Raw genomic sequence first — 23097 nt, forward strand, 5'->3', positions numbered from 1 at the left:
ATTCTGTGTTGTAAGCTGGAAAGAAGCCTGTTTGTCTTCAACTCACAAATTATTAAAGAATCCTCTCCTTGCTAGATGATAATGTCCATGGAAAAGCTTTCTTCTTCTGGCCAACATCGACATAAGATAAATCTGAGGACCTTGTGAAATTGGTCGCAAAGGAATCAAGAGAGATAAAATTTCTTTATGATCTTGCTTTGCTATTCAATGCAGGTTGCTCCATACTGTATATAAATTGAAACTGTACTTTGTTGACTTCCCTGTATAAGTGCATTGTCAGTTAGGGATTTCTTATTTGTGCAAATGTTCTCAATATTTGATTGTGACTTATTCTCTATTATCATGTTCCTTCTGTCTGCCCAAAGGCTTAGAGTAACAAGCTCTTGTGACTTTAATGTTTGAGCTTTGCTTTCCTGCTGCAGGCTGCATATGCATAGTGAGGTACTGTTTAGTTCCTGCAGAGTAGTACATTTTTAAAATGTTGGTATATAAGGATTGCATTGGTTCACCCATTGTTCTGTTGAGACCAATCTCTGGAAAGGGAATTTTCTGTTGATTTTGCAAAGAAGGTGAAAACAGTTTACACACTGAGAAGATTGGTCTTGTGTCAAGCCATGGAAAGTCTTGAAATGGGAATAAAAATGTTGTTTTCTTACCCTTTTTTTCCTTACTCCATACATGTTATGGGAGATCCCAACTATATAGTTCTCCATGCTTGAAAGAACATTTAAGAAATACATTGCTTCTTCCAATTTCACAATTGAAAAGGAGATCAAAGGATCATAGTGGCTATGAGTAAATTCTTATAATATGAGCTTTTTCTCCATCAGGAAAGAGTCAGAATTATGGATGTTTGTGTATTTGTGTGAGTATACTGTGTGTGTATTTATTAATAATACAAATGAAATAATACAAATTTGCAAGATACATTTCCTTTCTGCAGGGTATCTCCTTACATGTTTTAGAATGATCCAGTTGCTTCTCTGTGGAAAATCTTTTATACAGCCCAATGATCACTGTATGGTAGGCATAATGCACACATATGGGCCATAACATATTGGCTATTATACAGAATAAGATTCCTCTTTCTCCTTCACTTTATTCCTCTCACTGTAATACTGCAGATTTACAATGATTGAGTTTACATATCATGTTAAGTCATTATTTTTAAGTAAGCCACAATATGGCTTACTATACAATAAGCTGGAGCTAAAATCAGTTTATCGACCATGATACAGTAATTGGATTTTGGTGTCTTGTATTGCAACCAAAATCAATCCAACCATATACAATATTGACATAAAACAATGTGTGAACTAACCATTATATGTCAATGCCATTGCCATTAAAATATATTCACTTGTCCTGTCTCCCTGAAATATGATTTGATCTTTCAAAACCACTATCCCTTAAATCATTATGGAATGTATTTGTTGGAAAAATTAGTAACCAATACAGTCATTTGAAAAACCTAAATTTCAATATTTTTGGCTCAGCTAAAAATAGCTGAGTTTTCCCTCTCCTCCACACCAACTCTGTTCCCTTATTTTGGATAGGACAACATACATTTGAATTCTTATGAGGTTTCTAATTATTCATTTGCAAAGGAGTGGGACTCAGAAGCACATTCTCTTCACTAAAACAAAAGGCATAATTGGCATGCAAACATGCAGAATTCTTTGAATTCTATACTTACCACACAACTAAAATTTGGAATAGCTGCATACTTGTAAGAGTATGGATACAATAGCATTTGGGCATATGCATGAAAGGACAAATAGGCTTTCATCTGAGTATGGTGTTTGCGAAGAAAATGAGCAACAGCCTTCACTTCTGGTTCAGATTCAGGGAATGGACCACAGTATGTGTCATCACAGGGATGAAGGGAAGCACCTTCATCTATATGTTAGAAGGAAAGAAATGATGATGATCCACACAAAGTTAAACCTAACAAAAACATGGTCATAGCGCACACATATAATACCAGACGGGGGTTCTGTCTTTTGAACATATTAAGGAATTAAAATAATCTATCTTGGACCAATGACAATGGACATAATCCCAATAGTTCAGAAAATATTTTGATTCCAAGGTGGCAAGTTTTGATAATGATGACAGGATAAGGCAGAATAACAATTTCATAGGAATAGAGATTTTAATCTTTTTTGTCTGAAATTTAAAAGGCCTTTAAAGATGAATTAGTTGTACTACAGCACAATACATTTATTTTTCTTATTTTCCTACCAAAAAGAAGTGGAAACTTATTTTCTTCTTATTTAGTTTATTGCCTAATTCCATTGATAAGATTATTCAGGAACCAGAAAAAGCTACTCCAAGGTTATATAAATTGTCTACCATTGTTCTAATTAAACAAATTTGGCTGATACAATTCAAGTATTAAATCTCACTTGCATATAATTTTTTGAGCAGAAGAAAGGCATTCTGTATGAGTTAAAAGTTATTTTCCCAGTGGGCCAAGACATAAATTAAGCTGAATTGGATATTGTTTAAAACTTTGATTACAGCTTCAGCACTCATGTAAATTAAGAGTAGAAGTGGATGGACCTTTTATTTGAGCCAACATGATTCTTTTTTATGAATGATTTGGTTATGAGAAAAATGTAATCTATCTTCTGATCAACAATTTAGGAATATCCTTAATCAGTAATGGATCTGCTTCACATGAGAAATACACATGCATAATAGTACAGCAAATTTTCTTGTGTTTTGACAACTGTTCATTATTCTTGTCAAAATATTCCTCACATAATATCTTCAGTATTTAGAAAAATGAGATGAAACATTCCACAATTTACCTAATAACGAAGTATTATGTAACTATTATTACAAAGTTAGCTTGATCCTTATTTTTTCAACTAAGCAGCATTTACTATTAAAAGAAACAGTATAAACTCCAGTAACTTGTAACTAAAGATGTAGATTTGCTGTCCCATATGTATTATTTACAAAAAAGGGCTCTATTCAGGAATAAGGAGGCTCTGACCTCTAGATTTTACTGTCTACAGCAGCTCTAACCAACTGGATAAATGGAGAAATATAGTTTTCCTTTCCTGATAAAAAGAAATGGAGATTTAGAGGTTTGTCAAAGCTGTGATATTTTGTTAATTTATTGCTAATTGGTTTGTCCTTGGTTGCCATTATATATAAGGTATTTATTTTGTATTTGTATTCTGTTACTCTAGACAGAAAAAGAAAACAGAATTGCCAAAATAGTGCTGCCTTAAAAATTAAAAAATGCAAAGCAAAAGAAAAGAAAAGAAACATCAGGGTTTTGAGTCCTTTAATTCTCCAGAAATGGATTCTCATTTCTGTTTCTGTGCTATGCTAAAATGTCACTGTCTCATACTTATTTGTCTGTGCAAGTTAGGAACTGTAATTAATTGGAGCTTGGAACTTATTTCAAGCTGTGTTCTAAAATTATTTATTATTAATTTGGAACTCACCATCTGTTTATCTGGATCCATCGTCTTCCACATGAACTTTTCATTCAATAGCAGAGTTGGAAGGGACCTTGGAGGTCTTCTTGTCCAACCCCCTGCCTAGGCAGTAAACCCAATACCATTCCAGACAAATGGCTATCCAACATCTTCTTAAAGACTTCCAGTGTTGGGGCATTCACAACTTCTGGAGGCAAGCTGTTCCACTGATTAATTGTTCTAACTGTCAGGAAATTTCTCCTCAGTTCTAAGTTGCTTCTCTCCTTGATTAGTTTCCACCCATTGCTTTTTGTTCTACCCTCAGGTGCCTTGGAGAATAGTTTGACTCCCTCTTCTTTGTGGCAACCCATGAGATATTGGAACACTGCTATCATGTCTCCCCTAGTCCTTTTCATTAAACTAGACATATCCAGTTCCTGCAACAGTTCTTCATATGTTTTAGTCTCCAGTCCCCTAATCATCTTTGTTGCTCTTCTCTGCACTCTTTCTAGAATCTCCACATCTTTTCTACATCATGGGGACCAAAAATTGAATGCAGTATTCCAAGTGTGGCTTTACCAAGGCATTATAAAGTGGTATTAACCAGGGACGTGCAGTCAGGGAAGGCAGGGCCTCACCACTGTCATCATGAAAAGAAAAAAAAATGTAAAAGGAAAAAGGCTGAGGTAGTTGCTGCAGAGTCACAGTGGATGACTCTGCTTAGTGCTTAACTGTGTAAAAAAGCCTCTAAAAAGTGCCCTCTACAGGGGGTGGCAGGAGAACGAGGTGCCTCATTTAGTCTGACTATGATCACTCGAGCAGAGCTAAGCAAGGATTAAAAGCCGAAAAATTCCTTATGTAGATGAGGCACGTGGTTGTCCTGCCTCCTGTAGAGGGCATTTTTAGAGGCTCTGGGAGCAGCTAGCTCAGTCTGACCTCAGAGCTCATGCCTTTTTCCTTTTACATTTATTTTTCTTTTCATGATGGCAGGCAAGAGCAGAGTTGAAATCCTCTCTGAAACAGCTGGAAAAGGTGCGTGTGTGGGGAGGGGGGAGAAATTCAAAAAGTTTGATTGCATGCAGAGCCACGTTGCCTTTTCAAACACACACACACACACACACAGCTGGATGAAAGTATATAAGCCCAGCTTCACTGATTACAAGTTTGAAAAGGCAACGTGGCTCCACCTGCAATCAAAGGCTCAGATCGGAAGGCAGCAGGGGAATGTGGGGGGTATGGCAGAGGAGCTGCTTTCAAGCCATTGGAAAATATATCCAATCCAACTTCTGTGTTTGTGTTTGTGAGTGAGTGAGAGAGGGATCTAACTTCTCTGTGTGCATGTGTCTGTTTGAGAGATGGGGGAGGGAGGAAGAGAGGGAGGAAGGAGGGAGAGGGAGAAGAAAAAGAATGAAGGAAAATGTATTTCGCAAAGGAGAAAAAATGCTGTCGCTTTAAATCGGAACTGAGCATGCCTGGCTGTGGAATTCTGGGAGTTGAAGTCCACAAGTCTAAAAAAATTTGAAACCCCTGTGTCAGTGCCTCACCAGCCATAAACCTCACCGCACGTCACTTGTATTAACACTTCACATAATCTTGATTCTATCCCTCTGTTTATGTAGCCTAGAACTGTGTTGGCTTTTTTGGCAGCTGCTGCACACTGCTGGCTCATATTTAAGGGCTCCAAGATCCGTCTCATAGTTACTACTATTGAGGAAGGTACCACCTATACTGTACCTGTGCATTTCGTTTTTGTTGCCTAAATGTAGAACCTTACTCTTTTCACCATTGAATTTCATTTTATTAGATAGTGCCCAATGTTCAAGTTTGTCAAGATCCTTCTGTATCTTAAGCCTGTCTTCTGGAGTGTTGGCTATTTCTGACAGCTTGGTGTCATCTGCAAATTTGATCAGTTCCCCATTTATTCCCTCATCCAAATCATTGATGAAGATGTTGAAGAGTACTGGGCCCAAAACAGAGCAGGGGTACTCCACTGCATACTTCCTTCCATGTAGATGCAGTTCCATTGAGGAATACACGTTGAGTGTCGTTGGTCAGCCAGTTACAAATCCATCTGGTTGTGATGCTGTCCAACCCACATTCTTCTACTTTATCTAGTAGTTTGTTACGTTTGCTAGTTTATCTACTTGTTTGTTAAGCTCTTTCTTGGAGCTTACAGATTGGTCTGCTGAGAGGATACTCAAGAATGAATGATTTTGAATAATTTCCAAAGTCATATTTCTCTAGTGTTTTCATTACTATATTTTAGAAGCTAGCAAAAGTCCACCTTGTTTTTAAGATTTAATAATTGTTCTCCCTGAAAATTAGAATTATTTTTAACCATTTCTATTTTTAGCATTTAAAATTCTTATTATTCTTTAGATATTGTTTTAGCTGTTTCAAAGTCTCAATGTGAGATGTAGGATGAAAAAAATATTTGTAAACAGGCCAAAGTTTGGATGTTTATTTGATTGGGAAGCCAGTCTGATCAAAAGTAAAAGTTCCAATGCCAGAACTAAGAGACAAAGAGGGATACTATAGTCAAAAATAAAAAAAGGGATTTGATCCTGAAATAATACCAACAATATCATCAAAATCCAAGTTACATATTTACTGTATATTTACCTGAATTATATACACATTGTTAATTTAATTGGCCAATGATAAAAGATCTATTTCTAGACTTACCACACCATTTTACTTTCCAGTTACGATTGGCATCTACTCCATGGCAGTGAAACTTTGAATTCTTTGATCTTGTTTTCCTCCAAAATCGATCCTAGGCATAGATTTTTAAATATAAAAATACAACATATATACAGATAAAACTATGCTATGCTTGTAACAAATCTTTTCACAGAGAGTGAAGTTAAATATTTAAACCTTTTTTTTCCAAACACACTTCTTTAATATTGATATTCTTAGTATTTTTCATTAATACCCTCGTGTTGAATTATTTCTTACCTGAGTCCAGCTAAAATGATATCCATCCACGTTAAAAATAGGCATGATAAAGAAATACAATTGATTTAGCATTCTTCTCATGGCTGAATCATTTTGATATGTCTGAAGAGCCTGGTACATAAAAATAGTTGAAATAATATGTGTAGTTCAGAAATTTTGTAATGTGATTTTTTTTCAGAGATCCTAGCCAATTTTTAACCTAATAAAATAACTGTCAATGCAAGTTTAAACAACAATCAATTGATTAGGCTCCTATTTCTCAAAACATTCTTTGTTCTTATGGCACTAATTGTGAGAAAAGATTACTACTGAGCTTCTGACACTAGCTAATCTCCTTCCTTGGGTACCAGTGAGCGACCATCACATCCAGTCAATTTCCCTTGTTTAAAGGCCAGGTTAAAAAGAGAGGACTTCATGACTCTTCTAAATAACAGAGTAGGGACAATCTGGATCTCAGGGAGAACCTTGTTCCTAAACACTGAGAAGGTACACTTCCAAGATACTGAGAGTTAACATTATTTATTTGAAGGAGCCCAGAGCATACCACTCTTGGCCATCTACTTTTTTAAAAAAAATTCTAACTTTTCTAAAAATGTGCATTAGTTTTTATTTTTGTTATGAAAATCTTTAATAAAGTTACTATTAAGAAAAAGGAATATGGTTGGCAGCTGTAGGAGAGTGACTGGCAGAGGGAGGATTCCAAAATGATGGCTCATTTAAGTCTTCCCCCTGGCTGTGCCAGTCTCTCTTTCTCCCACAGCAGCTTGGCCAATGAGAAAAGAAAGAAGCTGGCAGTTTCATCAATGAGAAAATTGCTGACTTGTCTAGGGAGTGTCTCAAGCCTCAAAATTGAACAGAAGGAAGAAGCAGCCTGGATTTAGACAGGCCAAGTTGGAACTGTATAGTCCATGACGAGGAACTGAGCATCCAAGAAGACAGCCAGAGAAATTGCTACACAAAATTTTTGCAGTCAGAACTGTTGCTGTGGGCACTTTGCAAGGCAGGAGCAGAATCAGTTTGGGTCAAATAATAGAGAGCTTTTGAAATTACATACATTTAAGGAGACTGTGTAGTCTCTTGCATAGAAATTGAATAAGCCTTTCTAGAAGACACAGGGAGATTCATTCCCCACTTCAATATCTTGCTATCATTTAACATCATTTACATATCCATGAGATATGTAAATAATGTTAAATGTCCATCTTAGTGTTTTTCTAATGCAACCAATGAAAAGTTTGGATTTTTCTTTATTGTGGTGCCCACCCCCAACACCTACATCCAGTTGGAGATATGGCAGCAAGTGTGTTTAAAGTAAATGATACTGACTGACTAACACTTAGGAATCTCTGGTGGAGAAACAGGACGGAGAACTGCATACTGGACAACTGACATGTAAAAGATATTTTAGTCCTCAGAAGAAAGGAGGAAATGGGAAACATTTCAGAAGGGACTCTCGCTAGTATTCTGGAGAGTAAAAGGAAAGGAGGTGAGAAATATTTTCAGTCTTGCGCTATAATATTAACATAAGCTTGTAATAAAGATAGTACTACTGGTTGTGTTTCTTGCTTGAACTAACAGGGATCCAGTTTCTTGAACTCTTAAAAATAGCTAGACATGTATTTTTATGCTGCCTTTTCTAAAAATTCCAAATAGCTCAGAATAAAACATGTTATATTCAAAGATGTTCAAATAAATAAAATACATCAAGTCAACTCAGAACTAAAATAAAACTACCTTAGCATGCTTCTAATTGCACTCTTCACCTTAAGGCCTGTTGGGAAACCATAGGTTTTACTGCTTTATAAAATTATAACTGTGAAGGGAGAGATGTTATTCCAAAATGAAGAAGGCCTGTTTCCAGCTCCCCTTCCCTTTACTTCTTATGCAGAAGGGATTCTCAATTTGCCCATTTATCCAGACTGGACAAACAGCATCTGCCTCAGACTGTCCCCAATGGAATGAGGATCTAAGATAAAGAATCATTGCTAAAGAATAATAACCAGAACTTTGTTTGGAATCTGGAAGATTTTGGCCAATAGATTTCCAGCAAGGTAGGTATTCCTCTGCTGTATTTGTGTGTTCATGAGATTTGTTTGTTTGTTTGTTTGTCTGTCACGTTTATATGTTTGCCCATCTCAAAAAAGTGACTCGGCAGCATTAGCAAGCATATTTTAAAAGACTAAATTGGTGAAGGTGCTTTCTGAACTTTTCAGTTGATAATAGCAACTGCAGAAACTAACACTGCAGCATTCTTCATCCAGTGAAAAACAGGAATGAACTATTTTTAAGGAGGAAGAATTTTCAGTTTTATTCTTTTAGCTTACTAAAAGAACAGTGCTCGCCTTAAAGCCAACAAATCACTTATCTTGATAAAAGATAATGTAATTTAATGTACTTATTAGTTACAGTAACTGAGCTCATTATTCCAGACATCCAATTAGCATCTTGCACAAACTCCAAATTTCATTTAAGTAAGCTATTGCTCAAAGGCACTGCAAGCATCTGTAGTTATATAGACAAACATGACTAGCATGCCTCCTTGTGGGGATAATGTTGTACTGCACCCTGATTTTGAAGAATATGCATAATAAATTAACATACGACAAGCATATAATGTGTCTATATCAAGAAAATCAAGGGGATATGTATGGCTCTGCCCTTCTCTATTATTTAAAATTACTTTGAAATAATTATCACCAGTCAACAGTAGAAATGTGTACCTCCATTTCCTTTATACCACTGTTAAACTAAAAACCTGAAAAGGACCACAACGGGAAACAACACCCACCTATCTTGGCAGAAGCATTGGCACATAAGTCAAAGACAAACAAGATCTAAACTACTAACTAACTAAAATAAAAAAACTATAAAAAGGAAATACAATGAATCTAGGTAAGACAGGTAAATGAGTTATGTAAGATCTATATTTTTTTCATCAGGGACATGGAGGCTCAGTGGCTAAGAAGCTGAGCTTGTCAATGAGAAAGATTTGCAGTTCGGCGGTTTGAATTCCTAGTGCCGCGTAACGGAGTGAGCTCCCATTACTTGTCCCAGCTTCTGCCAACCTAGGAGTTCGAAAGCAAGTAAAAATACAAATAGACAATTAGGAACCACCTTTAGTGGGAAGATAACGGCAGTCCATGCGCCTTTGGCATTTAGTCATGCCGGCCACATGTCCACGGAGACATCTTCAGACAGTGCTGGCTTTTCGGCTTTGAAACAGAGATGAACACCGCCCCCTAGAGTCGGGAACAACTAGTACTTATGTGCGAGGGGAACTTTTACCTTTACCTTATTTTTTTTTCAATGAATATTTTTTCTTAAGTGCTAGAGATCTTTTTAGGCCATAGTCAATTATTTTCCAAATAATTTATTTATATATAATACAATTATTGAAATCCTTATAATTGAGAGTAGACAATAATGTTGAACTATGCAATATCAAAGCCACTGCTTTTCTTAGTTCTCAACAACTTTTATCTTTCCAAATGCAAAACATATTAAGAAAAAACAGACAGACTATCCTCAAGTAATGGAATTCTTCTAAGTAAAAAATAAATATAAGAAAAATCAAAAGACACTTCTTAATCTCAATTGCTCCTAATCTTTTAAACATGTGTATATCATACTTCACAAGAGAACACCTTGCAGCTTCTCATTTATATTATAACACCTTCTAGAATTTCCTAACTTCAAAAATAGTTATCTGCTGTAGTTAGACCCTGTACCACATTTATTCAATTTTGTGAAAATATAGGATATAAATATAGTGAATGAAGTCCTTAATAAACAGAGAGATTTATGCTGCTGCAAATCTCTGCACTGCCCAACCCAGACCAAGCAATTGGACAAAGAAAATTAAGCTTATAAATTTATTTGACTGAAGTTGGGAACTCATTTCATCAACAACAATATTCTTAATGAGATTATTTTTATGCTCTTTATTATCTTTATTTTCTGTGAATTTGTCAATAATAATCAAATTAGAGATTTATCAATAATTGTCATTAAGACAGGGAGATTATAACCTAGGTTGCACAATTTTATTCTTATTTAGCAAAGACTTTTTAAATGCAAGTATCATAGTGCTAACAAGATTTTCACCAACTGTAAGGTTGAAATATCATAGATATAGATATCCAAAGCCTAGTTAAATATCGTAACAATTCACCTCTGCTTTGATAACATACTTTGTATAATAGACAGAACCTTTCCTGATTTCAAAATATGATGATAGTTTAAAAAAAAAAATCCTTACTTCTTTCACAAACCATTGGCAAAAAGCTGGAGTGATCCACTCTCTTGCATGAATTCCACAGTCAATCCATACAGCTTTCTTATAAACCCTTGTTCTTTTGCCTAGCTGCAATTGTAAAAATACATGCATGAGAAAAAGAAAATTATGGATGGATTTTAAAAAGTTGAAGCACGTGTTCTTCCAATGACAGGTGGCAACTTAGTGAAATGTTCCCCTTTTTAAAGGATGCTAAACAGAATGTGGAAATACTGTATTAGAAGTACATCCCCATTAGTTTAATGTAGTTTCCTATATGTTTCGTTTCTGAGTTTGTTATCTAACAAAAATATGTACTTTCATTTTACAATAGTTTCAAGAGAACAACATACTATATTACTAACCTATGTTTGACCTGTATTTTGTATATTTTTTCTCCCTCTTGCTAAGTGGAGAGATTGCTTGAACAAGCTTTCTCTTCCTCAACGGCTTTTCTCTGTGGTGCCTCCCTAATAAGCACTAACTGGAAGCTAACAGGCTCCATTCCATGACCTTAATAAATAAATTAGTTACTCTACCCTGGCTCAGGCTGCTGGCAAATCTCTGCTTCAACCTTGGTAAGTTAGTAAGTGACAGCTTTCCCCTCCAGATTTGAAGAACCATGAACAGGTAGCATCAACAAGATTTGGTGCAGTCAGCATCTGTCTTACAGATGGCAAAGGTCAGCTGAGGTGGCAGGGCCAGTAGAACACAGGGTGATGTTCTACCACAGTGCAAAACACTTGGGTTTTGCACTGTGGTGCTAGAGTGACCATTCACTGCACAGGGATTGAGGTGCAAGTCCTCAACAGATCTAGTGGCCCGAGATAACTGATGAGGACAACCACTATGCAGGACGGTTGAAAGATCAGAGATGAGGATGAGAGCAATTTAAGAGGAGTCAGGCTTTCTGAGGCTCGGGGCTGGAAAGGACCAAGCTGGGAATGGTTTGAATCAAGGTGGGTCATTGGCTAACAAATAGTGGGATTCTGTTAACAACAGCAATGAAGACTGCTGGGGGCTGCCATTGCTAAGTAATATATGTGGCATCACATTTTATCATAGTATTGCTTAATAATGTAAATTCCATTCTCAGTTGCTATCATAAACCAAGGACTGCATACACACAGTTCATTTCTTCTTAGTTAATTATCCCATCCCAGGGCTAACAATTGCTAAAGGTGGGGGAGAGGGATAAATGTCTGTCCAGGGGAAATATCTTCTTCATGAGTCAAATTCTGGAGACTGTTCTCACCACCTGGGCTTATTGCAGCCGAAGAACCTCCCCCATGGTTTGAGTATATTTGGAGACATTTATTTAATAAACTTTCTCAAGATTTTGTTGCCATTTAGGCATCTCCTTTGGTATTTATCCTGGAAATTCTAAATTGAATACCAACACATAAATTATAAGGAGTAATTACACAATGTCATTCAAAAAAATTACACACACACAGACATGCACACACACACACCAAGATAAGGAACTGGGAACAAAAGGTAATATTCTTTTTACATAATAAGGATTCATTAATTAAACTCTGATAAGCTGACTACCACTAAGGAAATTTTAGTGAATATCTCCTCTGAACAGAAGACTGTAGGAATCATAGCAACTTGCAAAAGCAGTATGTCTGTCAGAGCAATAGATTGGAACTGTTCTTTGAATAGATCCTCTTGATCTCCTAGGATTAGATTGCAAGGTCATTTTCAAGTCTATGATTCTTATTTTTCAAGCAAAGCAAAAGATTTCTATATACGAACTGTTTATAGCTAACATTTCTAAAAAAATAATATGAATCTGTGTTTTTATATGTGTATATATAATTGTGATGACCTGGGGCATGGCACGAAAGCAACACAACCAGAGAACAGGTCTAACTCCCCTTTATTGTTCCAATTGTCCCCACAAACATCCCCATGTTCACTACAAGTCCTGGAGCAAAGCTCTCACTCACACCTTCAGAAGCCTCTGGCAGCGAGTAGTCCAGTAAGCAAGGTTAGCCACAAAGCAACCAGGGCCAACAGTCCAATAAGCCAGGTTAGCCAAACAGTAACCAGAGCAAGAAGTTCAGTGAAGGAGGCAAACCGGGCAAGCCCCACAAGACAGAATACAGCAATCTCCAGGTGTTGGCAAGTGCACCCGAGGCTCCACAGATTCAACACTTGTTCCCCCCAAAAGCCCCTCCTTACATCTCAATCCCCAGATGTGCCTTGTGGGGCACTCTCCTCCCTCGTAGCCATCTCAATTTGTGTTGATCTCGCAGTTTCTGTTCCCCCCTTGTTCTAGGATCAGGAGGGGATAGTCCTTGCTCTTCTCCTGAGATCTGTCCTTCCTGCTCTCCCTGTCTGCAGGCCTTACTAATTCAGAAAAGGCTTGCCTGGACTGACTCTGCTCTTCCTCAGTTTCCTCCAAGGCTAACAGAGCTGCCTTCTCAATCTCCGTTGGCTCTTTTTCCAGCTTATCTTGACATGGGGCATCACCATAATAGGAGTTGCTATGTTTTGGAAAGAGCACAACTGGCCTTTAAGTCACCTGCTGTGGTTACATATTGGAAAATACTGGAATAAGCAAAAATTAGATGAGTCTATTTAAGTGGAGTTAGTATGAATTCTTTCTGCATTTATTTTTTCCTCTTCTAATACATTAAAAATAATATAAGGTTTTGGCAAATTTTGGCAGATTTCTGTGATGTCCACTCAAGGTTTTCAGGGATTGTAAGTGACACCCTGGGACCTCAGCTTGTGACTTCCAATATAGGGCAGATATACAATATCAAATTTTGCTTCTATAAATATTTTCTTATCCATTTATCTTGATACTACCTTATTGCACCAATAATGTTTTGTCAAAATCTACCTTTAGCACAAAAAGTGGTCTTCCCTCATATGACTTGCCAATGGAGAACATATAAATGAGATCAGAATGAGTTTTGTTCAAATAATACATCCAACTTTGAATCTGAGAAAAAAGAGAAAAAGATACATATATGTATGATTTTCTTTTGTCATTGAATAAAATAAATATAATTATATGCAATAAATACAACAGAAAATAACAGTTTTAGTTTTCTGTCTCTTACTAGGTTTTCCAATATATAAATTTTAAAATCTTATATCAGATTAATTTTTTGTTAAACAAAGAAAAATGTTATTTTTGCTATTTTTCTAGGCATTTCTTAAATAAGAATAAAAAACATGAGAGTGCAAAAATATATAATACATACTTCTTCCAGGGAATGATATATTTCATAACTATATTCTGGCAATGATCTACGATTCCTGGGTGGCTTTGAATCACTTTGTTTTTCTATATTTTTTTGCAAATCAGATATGAGGACTCTATCAAAAAAAAAAAGAACACTTTAAATAAATGCATGGTGTAATATAAAATAATGGAAAGTTACAGTATATAGCTAAAGTAAATATTTTAACACTATACAGACTATTTATGACATTCAATAAACCCAGGAAAATTGATTGTAAGAACATAAATATAGCATGTTGTAAAGCAAATTGGAATAAGTTGAAAAAAAAGATAAGTTGAAAAAAACAAACCCCAAAAACCAACAAAAAACCAACAGAGAAATGTGGTTTAATTGACTGAAAAAACAAATAAAAACTAATTAACTAGCATTTAAAGGATATTTTCTTCATCTATGAATGGTAATTAAAATACATGCTCATATGAAACAATAACTACAGGACAGGATCCAATCTGGGTCGGTCACTGGGACCAGAGTTTTTGTCTTCCAATCTCTTGAACTCGTGCTGGAGCCCATCTTCACCCAGAGAGAAGTTCCCTGAAGATGGACTCCAGCACTGCTGTTGAAAACAGTGAGTACTTTTGAAATTTTAAGATTACCTGGGTTGCTTGGGAAGGCTGTTTGCCAATTTATTTCCCTCCCTAAAACTTAAACAGGGATTCATAGCCTTTTCTTGAATCCTTCTATAGTTACTCCTGTTATCTTCATCAGTCAAGTAACCGGACAGCTTCTTACTCATCTAGCCTGCTTGGTTTGCAGATGACAAGTTTCATTTTTTTAAACATTTCTTTTTCTTAATATAAAAATCTGCTGGCGTTGTCAAGAAAGAAGTGCCAGCAGTGTGCCAGGAATACTTTAAGCATCCCAGAATTAGCTGCTATGCTCAGGTTTTGCTAAAATCTTGCCAATTTCTTGTGCTCAAAGGTGATTCTTTTAGCCATGAGACCTTTAGAAAGTTTGAATATATAATGTCAAGAAAAGTACCATATTTTTCAGAGTATAAGACAAACCTTTTCCCTCAAAAGAGGCTAAAAATCTGGGTGCATTTTATACACTAAATACAGCATTTTTGGTATCCTAAAATCCCGTTCCCTTTACAAAAATGGCCGTGCATAGCGTTAAGGAGGCTTCCAGAGTGCTCCTGGGGGCTGGGGAGGGCAAAAATGAGCAAAAAACTTGCCATTTTTTGTTCAATTTCCAGCCCCCAGGAGCACTCTATAAACCTCCTAAAGGCTATGCATGCCTTTTTTTTGTGACAAAATTGCATCCATTTTTGCAAAAAACAGGCCATTTTTTGCTCGTTTTACTCAATTTCCACCCCCCCTCCCAGGAGCACTCTACAAGCTTCCTAAAGGCTATTCATGCCCTTTTTTGGAAAAAAAAATGGACCCATTTTTGCAAAAAATGGACCGTTTTTGGGAGGCCTGCAGAATGCCAAAACTTTTTTTTTAATTTGCCTCTTCAAAATCTTGGTGTGTCTTATAATTCAGTGCATCTTATACTCCGAAAAATACGGTACATTAAGGAAAAGTTAAGATCCTGTATGCCAGATTTTTGAATCAAGTAGGATTCATTTACCCATTATAATTTCCTTGACAGACAAATCCTTATCCTTTCCATCAAAAAGAGAAAATTGATAAATGCTTGTTAAGTCATGCCACTAATTATTATAGTGTGACAGGTGTTGGCTGGCATAGTGCACCATAATAAATATATATTCAAGCACACATAATTTAAAAACATGTGGATACTTGAAGTTACAATATGCTTGTTTGTGCTAGTGACAATTATTGCTTTTTTAACAAACAAAAGGAGGCCCTTGCTCTGAGACACTAGTCTACAATATAAAGAAGACTCTATAATTAGATGTTTATCACAGGAACTCTTTCTGACTTCTCTTCAAGTAGCACTTAAAATATATTCTCAAATTATTTAATTACAAGGACATGCTAGCGTATTGATTATTGCTTCTAACAAAACTTAGGAAGAAGATTTTTAAATGTAATACAAAAGACTTTCGGCCACTAAAATCCATGCTTACGTATATTGGATGTTTGCTTGCTCTAAGGAGAACTGAAGAATCTGTGAACTATTTCTTGACAGATGTACATCTGTAACTGCACCCTTGGAGATGAGAGACAGGCTGCTTGGTTGCCACAGGTCCACCTGTAGTGCAGCAACCAACCTGTAATTCATATTTATTCAGTCTAGATTGGAAACACCCATGATATTAAGAGATCAAAGAGTGTATCCTCTTAACATTTTCAATAAATAACAGAGATTATTGCTGAATCTTTAGTAAACAATTTGCTGAGGTTTTCTGCACACCGAGAAGTACACATATTTTGAGCATTAGGGTTTGTATAACTTCATTTTCAATGGAAAAAAAACCCAATCCAAATTTGAATTATTTTAACTCAGTCCTGTATCTTATTTTTTTAAAAAATACTGAAATAAATCCTGTAAATAAGCACTGCATAACATGGCTTTGTTTTATCTTTCAAGTGCGTTTTAATCTTAGCACATCAGACTTTCCCACTTAGCAAACTCCAGGTGTGTTTGCATTGCGGGTGTAATTCTAACAACTCTTGTTCCAATACAGCTCTTTGCAAAAAAGTATGTCTTTCACCTGTGGATGATAATATTTCACAAAATATTCTGCTAGAAAGCTAGCTAGGAGATTAAGATATGACTACATATAGGTACTACTCAGTAGTAGGTGCTACTCATAAAGAAAGTTGCTCAAAAAAGCAGGAATACAGTTAGCGGGGTGGCTTGTCATATCACAATATAAATAAAAACATGGTAACAATTTATAACACAAGTAAACACAGCAGTTCTTCAGGGCCAAGTTTTCTGTTTTCCAATGTCCCAAGTGCTTTGCACCCTGCAGTAAAAATAAAAATCTGGAGAGATCAAAGCTTAATGGTAGAGTTTTAATAGTGTTTTGCATTAAAAGACTTATGCTTTAAATAATGTGAAGACTTTATTTAGCCATGGTTCCTAGATTAGAGCAATCTAATTAGAATAACACCAGGCTAAACAGGACAAATAAGCTAAGATAATTTTTTTGGGCTATGGATTCCTTTTAATCAAAGGTTGCTTGTTTTTATCATCTCTTTCAACTACCGTATTTTTCAGAGTATAAGACACACCTTTTTCTTCAAAAAAGAGGCTGAAAATCTGGGTGCGTCTTATCCACTGAATACAGCATTTTTTGCCTCCCCAAACCCCACCCCTTCACCAAAATGGCTGTGCACAGCTTGTAGGAGGCTTTCAGAGAGTTCCTGGGGGCTGGGGAGGGCAGAAATGAGCAAAAAACAGCCCGGTTTTTGCTCAATTTTGCCTCCCCCAGCCACCAGGAGTACTCTATAAGTTTCGTAAAGGCTATCCATGCCCACTTTTTGGCAAAAATGGGCCGTTTTTTTGCTCGTTTTTGCCTCCCCACCAGGAGCACTCTACAAGCCTCCTAAGGGCAATTCATGCCCTTTAAAAAAAAAAACAGGCCCATTTTTGCAAAAAAGGGCCATTTTTGGGAGGTTTGCAGAGTGCCAAAACTTTTTTTTTTTAATTTGCCTCTTCAAAACCTTGGTGCATCTTAAACTCTGGTGTGTCTTATACTCTTTACGGTAGTTAAAGACTATAATTGGTTAACCAGAACCATAAGAATTCAAAATCCTTCAGCTTTTGGTGGTATATATTATACTAATTCTTTACACCATGTATTGAGAACCTGTAGCCCTGCAAATATTTGCAAACTGTATCTGCCAATATCCTTCATCAGCAGTCATGCTGCTTACTGCTCTTGGGAGTTGTATTTCTGTAATGTTTGCAGATCCACAACCAACCCTGCTGAAAATCTCATTTCAGATCACTTGATTTATATAGGCAGAAAACTCTACACATCTTAGGATACAGTACATAGCAATGCAAAGCATACACTCACTTTAAGTTGTTGAGAAAGAATCTTCAATGTCTCTGCCATTTGGTCATTCTCTGGTATAATCCTTATCACCTTATGCCTGTAAAATAATATTAAAATGAAATCCTAAATAGGATACTATTTTAGCAAGAAAATAAAATACTAAAATGATGTAACCCTGGAGCAGAAATAAAAATGCTTTAATCTATATTAAACTTTCTTAAACTGGTATGCTCCAGATGGCTTGATCTTCAACTACCGTAATTCCCAGCAAGCCTGATCAAAGGCAAACACTAGCATTGAATTTCAGCACATGCTGAGCAGTTCTGAAGCAGATTGAGCAATGGAAATGCTTTCTTCTGGCATGTATTATTTATTATGAAGCATTTATGCTAACCTGGATTAACTAGATCAGCTCATTTTGGCACAAGAGAGCAAGGAACAGGAAATCCAGCTTTGCTTTCAGCTGCTAGCATACTTATTTGCACTGAGCTTTTCCCTAATACAAGAATCTTTCAGCTGTGCTGTACACTTTGATGTGTTCCTTTGCTCTGATTCACTAGAATTCTCTCTTCAGCATAGCCCTTGGCTTGACTGCTACCTGCCGAAAACAGGTTGAGGAAGGCTTTCATGTGTATCTAAAAATGAAATGCAAAGCAATAACCTCTAAAAACAATTTCAGTAACATAATGGCCATTATGTTTATACTTGATAAGCTACTCAAATGCATTATTAATAAACTACAACCCATACTAGACAGTGAACTGCAGATATGCTATACAGGTATGCCTTTCCCCCTATATGCTCTCATACTAGAGAGCTTTGTGGTTTCTATTGATCAGAGCCCATTTCAGATATTAAAAAAAGGATTACCAACTCATGTCACATTACAACCCATATATAATGCTGTCGCTTGTCAGCTATATTGAACACCACTATATGCATGAAAAATATTCAAAAAACTTGGTCTGAGTCTTATAATACTAAAATTTGAACTCCACAAGATTAAATGAAAATTTGAAAAAAGGAGTGATGTCTGTAGCTAACATAATCTGATGAACAAATTATTGAATTTATCTATTTTACCATTCTCTGTAAAATATATAACAAATATATTGTTTTTATTGAGGTAAGGTTACATTTCACTGTACAGGGCGGGGCATAACCTTTTCCTAGGGGGTCACAGCAACACTTGTAATAACAACACAAATAATTCATACACCATTCGAAAGCCCATCAAAAACTGAGTTTATTGACACGATTTAATAGTCAGTATGACCACCATTAGCCCTTCGAACAGCATTCAAACGAGGTGGATAAGAACACAACAAATCTTCAAACAGTTCCGTTCGATTTTCCAGATTTTTCAACACAGTTTCCAAATTCATTCTCAAAGTTTCAACCGAATATCGATTTTGACCTTGCTCCTGAATCATCAGAGCTTCCACTTCATCCTTAATTATGGCCCCAATGTTCTCTGCCGGATTGAGATCTGGCGAATTTCCCGGCCAGACGTCATTGCCCCAAAATTCGACATTGTTTTCCTTTAACAATTGCTGAGTCGCATTTGCACGCATGCAAGGAGCTTTGTCATGAAGAAAGACAGCCTCACCAACCACCAAGACATTGTCTGGATCACTGAGAAATGGAATGACATTCTCCAATAAAATTTTCTCATGGAAATAACTGCCATCCCAGGATTCCCCTTTATCCTTCAAAACCCAATGCAGTTTCTTGGCTGTGAAAATGACGAAAATCCCGATGCAAGTCGGATTGCGAACGATTTGTCGATATCGTTCATGTTTGGCGATGTCGTCGACGTCTTTAGCCCAAATTTGATCGTTCTGGAAATTCGGTTTTCGAATGGCATAAACGAAGAATTCGTCAAATGGCGCCAAATGAAGAAAATCTTCCTCGGTCCATTCAGACAACCAATCGCACAACCAAAGCCGATCTTGAACGTGTGTTTGAGTTTTCAATGGTTTGCAAATGACGTGGAATGGCTTCAAACCTTCTCGTTCTCGATATCGGCCGATTGTCCTTTGATCAACTCGTTTTCCACGAATTTGAAGGATTTCTTGGGCCACTTTTCGGTTTCCTTTTCGTTGTTTGCGACTGCCAGTTGCAATGATGGCTTTGCTTTCTTGGGACAGTTGCAGAGGACGCCCTTCTCCAAATTTTGTGAAACATTCTTGGGCTGTTTTGTTCCAATTATCAGTAACCCAATCCGGATGACGTTTCAATTTGTTTGCAATCCATTTTCGATTGATAAACGTCGCTCCAGCATCACGAGCCTCTCGAAAGGCAATGCATTTTATTCTGTCAATGATCCTTTGTTCTTCCGAATCGAATTTTCCAGCCATTCTTAAAGCAAATTTAACATTTAATAGCTCATTCAATTCAGTTTTTTATGGGGTTTAAAATGAGGTGTCGCGGAAGTTGTAAACTGCTGTCGATCTTGCTGTGACCCCCTAGGAAAAGGTTATGCCCCGCCCTGTATACCTATGTATTCCTTACTTGTGTTCTATATTCCTTACCTCTGCATACTATGTTTATATTTCACAGGGGGGGTTTCTACTGATAGTCATCATTAATGGATAAAGTATGTACTTGGCAAACACAAAATAATTAGAAAATCCTTCCTTCTCCAATACAGTGAATAGTTGACTATAATACTACATAATATATGGGCACAGAGCAAAATTGGATATATTCAGAAACATAAATGACAAAAAACAGTTAAAGTACAGGTAGTACTTGACTTACAACAGTTCATTTAGTGATCGTTTGAAGTTTGAAAAAAGTGACATAACTATTTTTCACACTTATGACCATTGCAGCATTCCTGTGGTCATGTGATCAAAATTTGGATGCTTGGCAACTGGTTCATATTTATGATGGTTGCAATGTCCTGGGGTCATGTGATGACCTGTGGCTTTCTGACAAGCAAAGTCAATGGGGAAGCCAGATTCACTTAACAATTATGTTACTAACTTAACAATTTTAGTGATTCATCAACCACAGTGGCAAGAAAGGTCGTAAAATAGGACAAAACAAATGTTTCACTTAACAACAGAAATGTTGGGCTCGATTGTGATCGTAGTCGAGGACTATCTATATATCCTGAAGCTTCAAAGTATAAACCAAACCACTATTTTGGACTTGTACAGTCTTTATATATTTCTAGTGATTTCTTTTATATAAAAGTCAGTGCACGTATAGTCTTTTATGTAACATATTTTGCATAATTAGAGCATCATACTATACAAACCCCCATTTTGAATGGTCTAGCAGCTTATAATTTTAACTATTTCACATTTTGTTGTACGCTGCCCAGAATATTTAGAATTCAATTAGTTTAACAGCTCCTGAACTGATTTATATAGATAATGGGGGTTTGGACATAAGAGAACTCTTTTTCAGTTAGATTTCAGTCCCTTTAGTTTCTGTTATACCCATTAAAGGTTCAGGCCATTTTCTTTTCGCGATTAACAGAACTGCACTACATAAAACTAAGCTATATGAAGATACTGGATTTTTCACAGTATAAGACATACCTTTTTCCCCACTAAAAGTGTGTGGAAATGTTGGTGCATCTTATACAGCCATTTTTGGCCTCAAAAGGCCTCAATTTTTGGCCCCAAGCCCCAAGCCCTGCCCCCGCATCCCATTTCTGTGAAAAATGGGGGCGTTTTTGCCTTCTCCCACTCCCCAGAAGCACTCTGCAGGCTTCAGCAGGGCTGGTGGAAGGTAAAAATGGGCCTGTTTCGGTGAAAAACCAGCCCTGCTGAAGCCTGCAGAGTGCTCCTGGGGGCCTTGGAGAACAAAATCTTTCTTTTCTTACTTATCTCTTCGAAATTTTGGTGCATCTTATACGCTGGTGCGTCTTACAGTCCAAAAAATACAGTAGCTGAAAAGCCATAAGGATTAAAATTAAGGTTTGAAAAATGGCAAAATATGGCAACCAATCAGAAAATGATGGAGAATAAATAAAACATCATTTTTTTTAAAAAAAAAAAGTCAAAATAAGCATAAGGAAAATTAAGTAATACATTCTGATCAATACCATGATCAGTGCCCAAACCTTTCTTTGCCCTAATTCATGTCACAATGTAGTGTGTATGATGAGCTTTGCTTCTGAATTTTGCATACTTTTAAGGGAGCTATCTTTGAATAAAAATACTAATGATAACTCTGAAAGTCTAGAAATTATTCAAAAATAATTATTTTTTCTTGTTTTTTTTCACATTTCTTTTTACCACACTAAAATGAAAAACTACCTCCCCCAGTCTGGGTTAATATAGTCCCACAAACACAACTCTGCTTGCTCATTATTTTATTATTTATTCATTTATTTCTTTTTCTAGGCTTGCATGCCATACCAATGGACATTAACTCTGAACACCTGACACACCCCATTATCTCTAAATACTATTAACAAATGCAACCATCACTGCACACTTCCTCTTACACACTTGTCTCATTAGTCCTTCTGGAGCAGCCAGATTTTAAAAAGTTTCCTAAATCCCAGGAGGAGAGACCATGCTGTGCCAAAAAAAAGTAATACTAAAGGATAACATTATTTCATTAAAATGCTCGATATTACTGTATTCCATTATACTTATCCCGATAGCACAAAGGACACGTCTCTAATAGGCGAGAACTGGGTTTAAACATCAGTTATCAAATCTGAGTGATAAATTAAGGAGCAAAAACCAAGTAGATTTACCCAGCGTAGCGGTTGTCGTAAAGGTAAGTTCGTCCGGGCATCTCAGCCCGCTGTTGGACGAGAAGCAGCCCAAAGGACAGGAAAGAAAACATCGGCCGGGGAAGTTTCATAGTTGCTACCACCGCCGCCGCCGCCGCAGGATCCCGAGAGAAAACGGGATAAAAAGACCTTCGCCTCTCTTGCGTGTAAAACGGAGCAGCTACTCCGACGGACCACCTTTGGAACTGGGAGGGAGGAGGAAGGGGTGGGAGGGAGTGGGATTCCTTCTTTTCCCGTGTGTGTGTGTGTGTGTGTGTGTGTGTGTGTGTGTGTGTGTGTGTGTGTGTCTGTCTGTCTGTCTGTCTGTCTGTCTGTCTTGCCGGCTGGATACTTTCAATAAATTCAATCAAAGTAATGAGAAGTTTAGAAAGGACTGTAACTCCATCATTCCCAGCTTTGATTAAGCTACGTGGCAAGGTATTCCCAACAACGAACGCACCAAGCTTGTGGAAAAGGAAGGATGGGAGAGA

At 36.8% G+C, this 23097-nt stretch overlaps 1 protein-coding gene across 1 annotated transcript in view; it reads right to left on the bottom strand.

Moving 5' to 3' along the window:
* CPA6 (carboxypeptidase A6) overlaps positions 1-22698 on the bottom strand; it is a 36299-nt gene extending 13601 nt beyond the window's left edge. Inside the window, exons 1-9 of the mRNA XM_032222272.1 lie at positions 22589-22698; positions 17884-17959; positions 15979-16103; positions 13899-14013; positions 13532-13633; positions 10657-10761; positions 6399-6509; positions 6123-6213; positions 1697-1899 (exon numbers count right to left, since the gene is read on the bottom strand). Coding sequence (XP_032078163.1) covers positions 1697-1899; positions 6123-6213; positions 6399-6509; positions 10657-10761; positions 13532-13633; positions 13899-14013; positions 15979-16103; positions 17884-17959; positions 22589-22698 — 1038 coding nt within the window. The remainder of the gene's footprint in view (positions 1-1696; positions 1900-6122; positions 6214-6398; positions 6510-10656; positions 10762-13531; positions 13634-13898; positions 14014-15978; positions 16104-17883; positions 17960-22588) is intronic.
* Positions 22699-23097: the final 399 nt, after the last annotated feature.

This window comes from Thamnophis elegans, chromosome 8, assembly GCF_009769535.1.
Source record: "Thamnophis elegans isolate rThaEle1 chromosome 8, rThaEle1.pri, whole genome shotgun sequence".
NCBI classification, from domain to species: domain Eukaryota; kingdom Metazoa; phylum Chordata; class Lepidosauria; order Squamata; family Colubridae; genus Thamnophis; species Thamnophis elegans.